The sequence below is a fragment of the Petromyzon marinus genome, chromosome 85 (genome assembly GCF_048934315.1).
Source record: "Petromyzon marinus isolate PM22_M1 ecotype Great Lakes invasive population chromosome 85, UKy_Petmar_22M1.pri1.0, whole genome shotgun sequence".
Lineage (NCBI taxonomy): Eukaryota > Metazoa > Chordata > Hyperoartia > Petromyzontiformes > Petromyzontidae > Petromyzon > Petromyzon marinus.
Window position 1 is genome coordinate 5,815,716 of NC_133750.1, and position 14,372 is coordinate 5,830,087.

The window sequence follows — 14,372 nt, forward strand, 5'->3', positions numbered from 1 at the left end:
CCAGGTCACCAGATTGTCAGCTTCCCACCTATAGTCAGACTCATCCCCACCAGAGATCAGCCCAATGAGGGTGGTGTCGTCCGCAAACTTCAATAGCTTGACGGACAGATGATTGGAGGTGCAGCTGTTGGTATACAGGGAGAAGAGCAGAGGGGAAAGGACGCAGCCCTGAGGAGTTCCGGTGCTGATAGACCTGGAGTCAGAGACTTGTGTTCCCAGCTTAACGCACTGCTTCCTGTCAGACAGGAAGTCTGTGATCCATTTACAGGTGGTGTAGGGCACGTTCAGCTGGAAGAGCTTGTCCTGAAGCAGGGCAGGGATGATGGTGTTGAAGGCAGAGCTGAAGTCCACAAACAGGATCCTGGCGTAGGATGCTGGGGCGTCCAGATGCTGTAGGGTGAAGTGGAGGGCCATGTTAACTGCGTCGTCCACAGACCTGTTGGCTCTGTAGGCAAACTGAAGGGGGTCCAGGAGAGGGTCTGTGATGGCTTTGAGGTGTGCCAGGACCAGGCGCTCAAAAGACTTCATTACCACAGATGTAAGGGCGACCGGTCTGTAATCATTTAGTCCTGTTGGCCTTAGCTTTTTGGGCACAGGGATGATGGTGGAGGACTTGAGACAGGCTGGTACATGGCATGTCTCCACGGAGGTGTTAAAGATGTTGGTGAACACCGGAGACAGCTGGTCAGCGCAGTGCCTGAGGGTGGCTGGAGAGACAGAGTCCGGCCTGGCTGCTTTGCGTGGATTCTGCCTCTTGAAAAGTCTATTAACTTCTCCCTCCTGAAAGGAGAGAGTCGTCTCTGTAGTATGGGTGGGGTATGGGGCCTCTTGGATGGGAAGGGGTGGTTCAGGACAGTTCAATTGTCTTTCAAATCTACAGTAGAACTCGTTCAGGTCGTTGGCTAGGCGGGAGTCGTTAGTGGTGTGGGGGGCTCTGGGTTTGTAGTTGGTGATCTGCCTGAGCCCTCTCCAGACAGAAGCAGCGTCGTTTGTAGAGAACTGGTGTTTTAGTCTCTCTGAGTACAGTCGTTTAGCCTCTCTCACCGCTTTGCTAAACCTGTTCTTCGACTCCTTGAATCTGTCTCTATCTCCACTCCTAAACGCTTCCTCCTTCTCCAACCTCAACCTTCTGAGCTTTGCTGAGAACCAGGGCTTATTGTTGTTAAAGTTCACCCTGGTACGTGTTGGGATACAGCAGTCCTCACAGAAGCTGATGTAGGACGTCACAGCCTCTGTGAGTTCATCCAGACTATTGGTAGCAGTCGTGAACATATCCCAGTCAGTACAGTCTAAGCACGCCCGCAAATCTTCCACAGCCTCACTGGTCCACTGTTTAGATGTCCTCACAGCAGGTTTACAGAGTTTTAGTTTCTGCCTGTATGCAGGAATCAGGTGGACCATGGCATGGTCAGAGTGTCCTAGTGCTGCTCGGGGGACGGCGTGGTAGGCTCTACTGACTGTAGTGTAGCAGTGATCCAGAGTGTTCCCTTCTCTGGTTGGGCATTTAATGAATTGTATGTATTTGGGGAGTTCGTGGCTGAGATTACATTTGTTAAAGTCGCCAAGTACGATAACCAACGAATCTGGATTTGCTCGCTCCACACTCAGAATCTGATCGGCGAGCATGCGTTGGGCCTCTTTAACCTGAGGACAAGGCGGCAAATAAACTCCGACCAAAATGAGCGATGTGAACTCGCAAGGCGAGTAAAATGGTTTAAAAGTTATAAAAATTGATTCAAGGAGTGGAGAACAATGTTGCAGAATCACTGTGACATCTACACACCAGCCACTGTTAATGTAAAAACAAATACCACCGACCTTCGTCTTGCCGGAGAGTGCTATGTCACGATCCGATCTTACAAGATGGAATCCTGCTAGTTGTAGCGAAGTGTCCGGAATCAAATCACACAGCCATGTCAATTTATTATTTTATTCTCATTCTACGTGACTTTACCGAAAGAACCAAAGAAGATAAAACAGAAGATGAAAGACAGCCATGTCAGAACCTTTGTTGATGTATTGGCAAACATATTTGATGGCTTTTTTTAGAATAGCAGAATTTCACATTAAAGTGGGCCTGGAAGATCTTGCACAGGGCAGTAGGGAACGATCCACCGGTTGTGAACCTTAATTAGCGAGTTAGTGGCAGGTCTGAGCGGTGTTTGAATTCCACTATGCTCAGTATTTCTGCGACGATATAGATGGCCATCACGGGCCAACTGAGTGTCTTTCAAGTAGTTCCATAGATACCTCTTGGTACACCTGTGGTCTTGCATACATGGCGTATTTGGATGGAACTGGGCACATTCGGCCATGGACCATTTGGTTGCAGACCACGTAGAAAAAGGGCAGGGTCTTGATGGGGGTGAGGTAGCTCAGCACTGATAAATGTGTCAATGTAACTTGCATGAATTGTTTCCTATCCATAGCGAAATGTGAGCATGAGGAAGACGACGTTTGTGCCACCCAATGGTGTGCAAGTTACTGCTTGTCTATCCAAAGACGCCGCCTAAGTTGGTCATGAGGTCATAAACTTTGAGTTTTAAAATCCTCGCTAAGATGTCATGTCTGTCTGGTGGCTTTTAGATTGGATAAAGGTAAACCTGGATCTCCTTTCATTTGGGACTAGCTGCACCCGGCCACGCGTTGCTGTTGCTCAGTCTGGTTAAATGGAAAAGAAAATAGAAAGCACACGTTTGTAAAATATTTAATTTCACAATGCTTGTGGGTATACAATATTTTTTGTTGTTCCATTGTCTGTGTAGATATAGAGATTGTCTGGTTTGCCGACTCTAGAACACGCAACATATAATTGTCCATGTGAGAAGCAATCCGTCTCTAGATCTAAACCGCACAATTCTAAAGATTGGCCCTGAGCTTTGTTGATGGTGATTGCAAACGCCAATCGAATTGGGAATTGCAATCTCTTAAATTGAAATGGCATATCCGTTGGAATCATAGGAATGCGAGGAATGAGGACATCTTCACCTTTGAAAGGTCCTGTCAAGATTGTTGCTTCAACGACGTCGCTCATTTTTTTTTACTGCAAGCCGCGTGCCCTTGCAAAGCTTTGGCCGGTTGATATTTCGTAACATAATTGGCACGCCGATTTTCAATTGCAGTACGTGCGGTGGCATCCCTGGCAGATCGAGTGAATTCAAAAATTCTGTTGGATAATTAACCGCTTCATCTGCTTCCACAACAGTGTCGACTGACTTGTATGCGACTGCCTCGCTTTGAATGTTAGACTGAATAATTTTGTTAAGTTCGTAGACGTCTTTGTTCTTGGCCGCAAGAATAGCTCGTTCGCTCAGCCAATCGTGATTCTTATAATTGGTTTGAATATTGGGAAATACCTTTTTCAACCAATTCTTCTTTTGACGTCACTAAATTGCAGAAGTGATGAGGCAATGAAATTCGTCCTGAGGTCAGATCAACCGGCACCTATCCGTTCCCAATTTCCAGCAATTGATGTGAGAATATCTCAGCTGATCGATCGTTTTGCAGCTGGACACGCATATTTGTAGTTGATTTTAACGTATTTACGTGTCGCCACAAAGTAGAGTATTTCAGGCAAGCATTTATTTCGTCCGCTGGTGTCGATCGAGGAATTACAGGTAATGTTTGCCTGAAAATCTCCTGCAAGCAATATTAATGCTTGCATTAATATTGCAACATTTGCCACGCAAATGTTGCAATGATCGATCAAGAGCCTCGAGCGATTTTTTTGCGCGCCATTGTGCATTCATCCCAAACAATAAGTTTGCATTTCCGCAATACTTTTCCCATGCCGGATGCTTTGGAAATGTTGCACGTGGGAGTTTCAATGAATTGCATGTTCAATGGCAATGTCAAAGCGGAATGAGCAGTTCTTCCACCTGGTAGCAATGTCGCAGCTATTCCGGACGACGCAAGAGCTAAGGCTATGTCATTTTGGGATCGAATTGCTGCCAGAATCAATCTAATTAGGAACGTTTTACCAGTTCCTCCTGGCGCATCTAAGAAGAAGATTTCTCCAACTCCGTTATTGATGGTCTGCATTATTTGATCGTAAATGCCTTTTTGCTCAAGCGTTAGCTTAGGAATATTTGATTGCACATACGACAAAAGATCACCCGTGTTGTAATTTTGTTCACGACGTAATTCTACATCGAACGAAGCAGCAGCAGATCGATTCGGTGATGGCATTCCCAATTGATTGAGAACTTTGTTCGCGATTTCTAAGCACAAATCTGAGCAGTTCTTCCACCTGGTAGCAATCATTATCAACGCTTCGTTGTAGATTTCTGCTGTGAAATCCATGTTCATATTTGAATTTTCCTTGCGTATTCGACGGAAAATATCTTCAGCCATGTGCGATTTAGATTTCTCCCATAACTCTGTTGGAGATGAAGGAGAGCAGGCGGTGAATATGATTGCAAACAATGCACGAATTTGATTTGGATGTGACGTGTTGCACGCGTCATTAATGCATACATCCCAGTGTCGGTCGTTCTCCAATAAATTCAGAGCTTGACATGCACTGCGGAAAGTGGCATGTGTAACGCCGTTGACAATTCTTAATTGCTGGAAAGACGTTGGATCGGGCACATTTACCAACAGCATGCGAATAAAGAAGCATTAATCTTGATTGGGATGCACGGTGTAGTCTACCTATCGTAGTTTCTTTGAATATGCCAGGTTGTCCGTCGACTCGCTCTCCTCGGTTGCGTCGTTCAAATGATTTTCTACTCGCATTCCATGTGTAATACGTAGGCACTTCCGAATACAGCAGTGTTTTCGCAAACGTGTCATTTTGACATAACGTGAAGAAAGCAGTTAACGTTGTAGCCGGTGGATTCAGGGCTATTTGTTGCACATTTGCAGCTGTGAAATACACGCGTTGTCCATTTTCTAGATGTACTGCTAAGTGAACAACAGCGGGACTTCGTTCATGTATGGGAAATGAAAGAATTCGCCATACAGCTTCATTGCTGCTTATGTATTTTCCAGCCTGATACTGTGCGATTTCATCGATATGTATGACCGCATTCCTAACACTTCTTTCTGGTTGCACGCCAAAAACTTCCATGTCGCCGCCTTTATTCACGTACTTACAAATGTATTTGATCGATTTAACGGAGTTACAGTATTCCACGTTTATGTGCGCTTTGTATGTTTTTGATAGCAAAGGCGAATATGGAACCCACCGGTTATCTACTTCGATGTCACCGTTTCGCATTTGTATTGTTGCTAATTTACCGCCATCGTCTGCTGATGGTCTTCTGTATAAAGGATATCCATCGTTTCCTGTAACTGTGTTGGATACTAATGCTCGAGGATATCGCTTAGAGCATTTTCCGTCTATCATGCTTGGTGAATTTGGATTCAGTGTACCGCAAGGTCCATGTATCATATTTTTCGTCACAAATTCATGGAAATCCTTACCGACGTCGGCATCGGGTATTTCAGCGCAAATTACATCGTCGATTTCGTTTTAAGTGATTTTGTTATAGAGCCAGATTAGTATATGTGTGTGTGGCAATCCTCTCTTTTGCCATTCCAGTGAGTACATCCAGCAGCGCACAGACCCAAACACTTCATGTTTTACCATGAAATCCATCAGCGATTTCAGCTTCTGTCTGAAAACACGTGCTGTGATGTCGTGCCTATCCACCGGCGATTGCCCAGGAAGTAAGAGCTGTTGTATATCGTCCCAAGCTGGATTGCATGTGAATGTAATGAATAGGTCTGGACGCCCGTAGTGACGAACATACGCAATTGCATCTTGAGCGTACCCATGCATATGACGTGGACTGCCTGTATATGAAGATGGCAAAATCGTTAGTCTTCCAACGTTAGTTGTATTACCGTAATTTACAACTTCATTCGCAAATGAACGTGTTCTTCAGAGTGAAGCTTGGTCTGATTCAAACGGATGAATATCAAACGTTCTGTTTCGATTTTTGCATACATATCTACGATGTATTGGTGAAACAATTGACGGCATTTCAAAATGTGATTGTCTTCATTCTCTCGAATCATTCATCGGGATGAATAATAGTTCATTGCGCTGCATTTATTGTTTGTTTCTTCGCCACTGACTGGATTTATCATCTTAACGTTGAAGTGATATCCACCGGCACCATCCCAAAAAATGATTGGATATTGCAGGGCATCGTATCATCGATGAGTTTCTGCAACTTTTGTCAATTGATCATTTCTCCGATGAAGAACACTATCTCTAGTTTGGAATTGATCTCCGACTATAACAACTGCCACTTCGTCTATAGTTGGAGCATTGAATCTTCGCACATGTTCTCCAGCAGGCGTTTTGTCAGCATGAATAACAATCTTGTGTGTATCAGACGGCATCATGTCAATTGCTGTTTTGAACAAACGCACTAAATTATTTTTTTCGTGAAGAAGTTCTTGCAGTTTATGCCGGTAGAAATTCCGCAGCGTGCATTCAATTCATCATTGCCATCACCGATGAAATACTTTTGTAGGAATTTATGTTGACCATCTGGGAACGGAAGCAGGGAGCCGGCTTTATGATAAATTTGTCCTTTCACTTTGAAAGTTGGCATGAATTGAGCTGTTACGATTTCTGCGCCGAACGACGTCATTTGGAAGCATGAGTTGTATTTCCTGATGTTAGATAGGAAATGCTTTGATTCGGCGGTATATCCGGAAAGCAAAGTTTTTAATGGCACTGGCGGTTCTCCAAGTTGAGGCAGCTTAATTTTTCCGGCGGCGCAACACATTCCTTTCGTTTCTCCATTCAATTTCAGAGCCTTGCAATAAGGACACACACTTCAGTCACAGTGCCGATGAGAGCATGCCGGCTCAAACTATAATCATCAGCTGGGTTGTACCGGAATGCAAGGCGATTGTAATCGCGTGATTGCTGAGCACGTAGTCGTGTTTGACGCTGATCTGCTGTTTCTCGTTGACGTCTTTCAGCCACTCTTAGCCCGTCGCGTTCATTCTGTTGAGAACGAAGCTGCAGAACGCGATCGCCGCGCTCGCAACCCGTGGCATCCTCAAGTCTGGCTGCACGTCGCTCTGCTGCTTCCCCGGCACGTATTTGAGCCATTCTTTGTCAACTCTTTGGTTCTATTCGGTAAAGTCACGTAGGTAAAAAAAGAACACAACAAAAATCACGACGTTTCGGCCACAACACAAGCGGCCTTCATCAGGTGAAGGGACCAGACTGTCTCGAGGACAGCGCTGGAGTGAAACACAGCCACGCTCAGACCGCGACCTTTAAGCTGTGTGCGAGGAAACAAGGTGCCTTGACAAAGGAATTAGCATAAAAATTATTTGGGTGAACTAAAGCAGATCGATTGCACTGAAAAAGAAGAAAGTTATAACAAAAACATATAAAATTGCAAAACATTAAAAAAGGAAAAAACACGAACTAAAAAACAAAGAAAAAACTAAAATAAAAAATATTAACGCAATATTTCAATGCAAACGCAGATCAATCGACACAGCTCAATTCCACCGCCAATTGCACTGAAAAATAAGAAAAAACAGTTAAAAATACGTAATGAAAAACAATGAAAAAATAAGAAATATAAACTAAACTCACGAAATGAACGCTAAGGTAAACGACACAGCTCAAATCCAAGGCAATGTCACACGAAATAATAAAATCAAAATGAAAAAAAAAATCGAAATCTATGAAAATTCAATTTAACAATGCAATCGGAAACATTGAAATGGAATCGTAAAATTGGAAATCGTAAAAGGATCGTAAATCTGAAAAATTGAAATGGAATCGTAAAATATTTAGTATAGCGTGTTGCTTTTACGTCCAACAGATGGCGCTGTTTTTCAAAAAAAGCATATTTTTACCTGTCACAGGTGTGACATCGATATAATAGTAGGTATATAAAAACATAGGTCTATAAAAACATGCATGTATTCGAATGCAACGTTGTCAAAATGTCAAAGCAATCGGTGAGGAACTTTCGGAGATTTAAGATTTTGAACAAACGAACATTTTCATTTATATAAATATATAAATAAGATTGCAAGTGAAGGCGATGAAGAGATGGGGCATGGCATATTGGCTGATGTACGTCATGGCATCCTGAGTCTTCTCATGCATGTATCTTGGTGGAGCTGTGAAGGATGAAGGCACAATAAGTAATCAGCCCACATTGTTACCGTTTGCATCTCCTTCGGCATTGATGGCGTCCCAGAGATGAGCATACTGTTCACACACAGGTGGTTTTGATTCAGGTGAATGTAAAGAAGGCTCAATGTTGGCATACTCATCGACAACATACTAGTGAAAGAGGTTGGCGCACCATAATGTGGTTTCCTCCTCTGTCATGATCACGAAGGAATAGAAGTTTTTTTAGAGGAGACAGTTTTGTGAGGATGTCTTTGTCCTGCAGCTTTGTAATTGGAGGAATCTTGACGTGGTACCCATCTTGGTCTTGCGACAGGAAAATGTGTTATTGTAGGGCATCGTATGCTCTGTTAGTGTCAGGAAATCGTGCGATGGTTTTCTTGGTATGGAAGAACAACGTCTCTCTCACAATGTTCCTCACCCACCGTAAGAAAGCAAGGTCAACAATATTTGGGGCATTGAACCTCCCAGCGTGCTCCCCGCTTTGGTGGAAAGTAAAGGTGCGGTACGGCAAATTTTTAATGGGTGATGTTCCACGAATGTAACAAAACGATAGATTAAATGCAATGCGCTGTAACTAAGAAAGTCCAACGTATTTAGCAGTATAACATATTAATCAGCATCACAGAACTACGTATCAGTAAATAGCGTGACGTGCGCAATAGAAATAGAAATGCATTGAAGAAATAAGCTGAAATAAGTGTACATTAAAGAGCAGCAGTACGCACAGGTGAGTTGAGAAGCAGGCTACAGTCTAGATTATAGACTGCCAGTACACCGACTCAATGACATAAGCATTGCTACAGTCGACATAAAAAGCTGGCAACACGGTCAGCAGCTGAAAAAGCAGGAGACAGTCGACATGAAAGGCTGGCAGTACACTGAGTGAGGTAAAGAAGCAGGCAACAGATTATAGACTGGCATACACTCAATGCCCAAAAGCCAAATTATCAGTGTAGATAATAGAGTGCCAGTGCACTGACGTTAATTAATGAGCATGCAGCAGGCAACAGCACAGACTGGCAGTACACCGTCGCAGGGTCATAAAAACACAGCTAAAAAAGAAAATATTTAGCAACCAAATAATGAAATATAAATTTTCTGCACACAAACATTATTGTAATATTTGCCAGCTTATTTGTTTCATAATAGTAAACAATAAACCTGAGTTCTTCGCGAAAGATTGAATAAAACTGAACCTTACATTGCCGTGGTGAGGCCTAGTCCCGTGCAGAGCCTGCGGCCTCGCCAAGATTGCCCAGCCGGAGGTGACACATTGCCAGGCTGGGGGCTGGGCCACTCTCTCCACCCGTGGTGCAATGATATCTTAAGCGCTCTAATATTATCTACGGACTTTAACTCAGTAACTGCACGCATTGGGGTAGGGGGGGGGACATAAGACTGTGAAGAATGAACCTCAGCGTTGTATTTTTAAGCATTTTTAACGCGAATGAAATTTTTTAGCCACCGTGTGTGCGTTGGTAGGGGCACAATTGCCCTCTTTGTCCCGCGGCGGGCAGCAAAACTACATAAATAACTAAATGTCGCACAAAATCGCCAATTAAACTAATTTACAGGTGACGGACGTGAAAAAGGAAGTGCTTGCCAACCGCGAGGCTTACGGTGTGGTACCTGGCAATTTTTTTTACTTAAACCCCGCCGTTAGAGAGACAAATCTCTCGCAAGCGCGTGAACAAACAGGCAGACGAAGAATGACATGTATATAAAACGCACTAATTTAACTGTGATGAACGCTGCACTTTGTCGTTTTCATGAAGGGGGCGCTGTAAACCTACTAGCCCCCTGCAGGAACGACGGAGGCGCAGGGACAGACGCTCGATCACGTTGGAATCGATCTGCAGACGCCGGTCTTCTCGCACGGCCAGCTCTGTGTCGCCTCATCTCGATCCCGCGATCTCAACCAGGTGAACGTCCGCATCGAACCGAATCCCCGGCAAGGCCATCTACTTCACGACGAGAGAAAATTCACACGAAATGTCGTTTTCAAATAAGTCTTCCAGATGTAAAATGATATAAGCTTTTAATGCGTAAATACAATTATCTAATTTAAAAAAATAATACAATTCAAAGTTGTTTCATTTTAAAACTTCAAAACTGAGCACCGGGAGCTTGCGTCAATGCGTCGTTCGTGTGCAATTTTTTTGGTGACTTTCCTGGCCCAAGGCCGTAAATGGTTGTGAGGGGCTCCGCAGGCGGTCCGGCTTGCTTCAACGCTTGGTTGTCAACATCCAGACGTTAATCGGCAAGGACCATTTCTCGTCCTAGTTCGCCAACATATAAGACGTCATTCAAAATTACAATGAGTGTTGTTGTGGAGAATGTATTACTAGATGTGCTCTGCCTTGTAACTGAATATAAATCTGTACCAAAAATGCATTTCAAATGTGCTCTTAAAATGACCTCCTTGCTAAAAAAAGATCAGCAGACACGACATCTTTCATTTATCGATCTCTGCACGAAACAAAGGAATGTTTTACACAAACTAAACCTAGCACAGCCTTCTGGGAGTGCATCTTTGATTCAGTGCAAGTCACCTGTGGACCCTTATTGGTGTACAGCCTCTCAACAGCAGCTTGCTTTAACCGATGGTTACGAACATCCAGACGTTAATCAGCAAGGAGCATTTCTAGTGCTAGTTAGACAAAATCTACGTCAACACGTAATAGAAAATTATAATCCGTGTTGTAGAGAATGTATCTCCTCTACGTGTAACTTTTAAGTGGTATGCCTTGTAACTGATTAATGATCCGAGTGTGCTCCCTATTGCAAAAACAATGAGTTGCTCCAGAGGCAGACGCTTCCTGAAAACACAAAAATACCCTTTGACCTGTATCACAAGCACAACGAGTCTCACCTGAGTTATCTGTACAGGTTACTTCCAAAACATACACTTTGTTCTAACATCACTTATTCAATGTTTGACCCTCAGACAAAATGTTATATGCACGCAAACAATCAGACAAGTATTCATTCTAAATTATTGAGTAATTTTAACAAAATTTAATTACTGCACTGAAATATGCTGTATCAGGTTACATCGTATTAAATATGCACCATCTGCTTAACAGTTTATGTACAACATACTATTGTGCCATTCAAAACGAGTAGGACATTGCATGCTGGCGTCTGGGTCAAAATTGATCAAATTCTAAACATTACCTACAAACTCCACAACTGAGATGCCACATCAAACATCGCCCCCTACTGACCGGCTCTTGTCCACATGCAGGCCGGTGCAGGGCCACCACCTTGTGCCACACAGGGGCAGCTGCTACTTGGGGATGCTCTTCGAGTGTTTGAGACGAGCTACGATACAAAACTCCGAGTTGCTGTCGCTCCTTGCTAGAGATCTATGCAAACCACAGGTCCACAAAGACTGGCTGCTCTACCCTGCAGGTTGAACCTAGGAATTGAGTGTTCAACTTCACATTCTTGTCATTAAAGGCCTGTGACAAAGGTGCATCTATTGGAGAGACATCGTCTCAGGCTTACACATCTACCGGATCTCCATTTGACTTTGTATCGTCTCGGAGCTAGTCCACGCACACCTCCACTTCCACAAATTGCTGGGAGTTGCCTTGCTCTGCCTCATAGTCAGAATTATCCTCCTGCTTCACGTTGCCTCCATCGATGTGAAGGTCCCATTTTGGAGTTGAATCTTCATCTTCATATTTTACCCTCACTTCTTCGCTCTTCACCATCACTTCTTCACATTTCACCTTCACCTCTTCATATTTCACCTTGATACCTTTAAAAGTGTCCAAGCTGGGATTTTCTTCCGGTTCTTGTTTTATGAGGGATGGACTCATTGCGGCACTTTGACTTTCACAAGCTGATTTCAGACTCCACTCCTGGTGGATCTTCTGATGCTTGTGTGTTCTCTGGTGTCTTTGAAGATGTAGTGACTGTGCAAACGCCTTCCCACACACACTGCACTTGAAGGGTTTCTCTCCCGTGTGTGTTCTCTGGTGCGCTACAAGAGCGGATGAACGTGCAAACGCCTTCCCACACACACTGCACTTGAAGGGTTTCTCTCCCGTGTGTGTTCTCTGGTGTGCTACAAGAGCAGATGAACGTGCAAACGCCTTCCCACACACACTGCACTTGAAGGGTTTCTCTCCCCTGTGTGTTCTCTGGTGTTCTACAAGAGCAGATGAACGTGCAAACGCCTTCCCACACACACTGCACTTGAAGGGTTTCTCTCCCGTGTGTGTTCCCTGGTGTGCTGCAAGAGCAGATAACTGTGCAAACGCCTTCCCACACACACTGCACTTGAAGGGTTTCTCTCCCGTGTGCGTTCTCTGGTGTATTACAAGAGCAGATGACTGTGTAAACGCCTTCCCACACACACTGCACTTGAAGGGTTTCTCTCCCGTGTGTGTTCTCTGATGTATTACAAGAGCAGATGAATGTGCAAACGCCTTTCCACACACACTGCACTTGAAGGGTTTCTCTCCCGTGTGTGTTCTCTGGTGTAATACAAGAGCAGATGAACGTGCAAACGCCTTCCCACACACACTGCACCTGAAGGGTTTCTCTCCCGTGTGTGTTCTCTGGTGTATTACAAGAGCAGATGAATGTGTAAACGCATTCCCACACACACTGCACTTGAAGGGTTTCTCTCCCGTGTGAGTTCTCTTGTGCCGTGTCAAATGTTCAGGACGATCCGTGCTGTATGCACACCGGTCGCATTGTTGCCTTGTGGTACCGAGCTGCGCCGACTGCCTTTGCTCCATCAGACAAATTGTGCAGAGGAAGCTGCAGAGGAAGCGACAGAGGAAGTGACAGCTGCAGACAGATAAAAGAATATCCACACCATCTACACGTCAGTATCGATGCACAAAGGAATGCATATATACACAGTCACACGTGACTTACACGTCTATACTTATTCATATATTCATGATATAGTGAAAAACTGTCCCAAATATATCACACGGGCTGTTATGGCACACAATGAGAGGGCAAATGGTTATAAACATTCCTGGAAGCCCTATATTCTTCAAAATGAATGTTAACCCAAAACTCCAAGCACACAATTTCGGCTGTCTGGCTTCAAAAGGAATATTTATGAAAGCCAAATTCAGCTGACATAGCAAAGGGTGTTGAAAATAGTACTATTTGTATTATGCAGAAATGCATAAATTAATGTTCAATCGCAACTTATAGGTGTGAAGCCAGGCATAGATGTCCTTGAATGCTGGGATGAACAGTTCCGACTTCAGCTGCACGTGTGCTGTGATAACTTCCTGACTCCATTCTTACAAAGATTTCCAGAGGAAAACAAAAATAAACTACTGTTTCGATAGAACCTCCTTGCTCAATAGAGTTCAATGACTTAACTGCAAATACAAACTTGACACCGTCACACACTCAGAGGTGGAGCCAGGATTTTCAGGTAGAGGGCGGCAACCCCTCCAGCAATGAAAAATGATAGGAGTTGTTAGTAAGGAGTTGTTAGTAAGGAGTTAGTAACAACTCCTTACTAACAAGGACTTATCCCTTGCTTTTTTTTCAACGCGTGTGATCGGCATCGCGCTCGCTGAAGGTGTTTGCCTTCAGGGAAGTCGTGTGCTGTATACGCAACTGCGCACAGTTCTGTGAGTCGCTTGTAACTGCTTTGACGTTACTGATTGCCAATTGTGGACTCGGACTGTTGCCCTCTCATAGAGTCCCTGGCACGTAATAATATGCCACACGGTGGCAGTGGGGGTCGCAAAAATGCTGATTTATCTATATATAAAAGGGAAATTTATGAATGTGTCTGTTCGAAATGTTTAGCATACTTCCCGACATGCAACACACTTAAAATTTGCCATGTGGGTAGTTTCCAGACTGTACACAATGCAAAACGTAGAAAAATATACTTTTGTATTTGGGGGGGGGGGCGGGGGGGGGGAAATGACCATGAAGTGTGTGGCGTCAACCCGCAACACACCTGAGTTAAGCGCTCTGCAATGTTTACCCCTACCATATGGCTCTTCGCGCGCCGTACTTCTAGAGCTGTTAACAGCGTGCCGGGAGATTTTAGGTGGCGCTTCGCTCCTGGCCGATGAAGCCATTGGCTTCTCGGAGTTTCAACACATATCCGTGCGAAGAACGGGTACAACTGCTATCTTGAATATAAAGCAGAAATTACATCTGTTTGTGTGAAGCAGCAAAAACTCTCCAACGCTGAGCTCTGGCGTCATGAAATTTGCACAGCTTATGCTGTCTGGAATTTCTA

The 14,372-nt window shown here is 44.1% G+C and overlaps 2 protein-coding genes across 7 annotated transcripts in view; one reads left to right on the forward strand and one right to left on the reverse strand.

Moving 5' to 3' along the window:
• Nucleotides 1–14,372, forward strand: part of LOC116936938 (uncharacterized) — a 179,354-nt gene that overhangs the window by 121,618 nt on the left and 43,364 nt on the right. The window lies entirely within an intron of this gene.
• LOC142907920 (uncharacterized) overlaps nucleotides 2,692–14,372 on the reverse strand; it is a 145,547-nt gene continuing 133,866 nt past the window's right edge. For 4 of the 6 annotated variants that reach the window (XM_076057891.1, XM_076057890.1, XM_076057889.1 and 1 more), the window contains one exon: nucleotides 2,692–12,934. In XM_076057891.1, coding sequence (XP_075914006.1) covers nucleotides 11,680–12,934 — 1,255 coding nt within the window. In that variant the 3' untranslated portion in view covers nucleotides 2,692–11,679. The remainder of the gene's footprint in view (nucleotides 12,935–14,372) is intronic. The other 2 variants (XM_076057886.1, XM_076057888.1) reach the window with 1 other exon arrangement.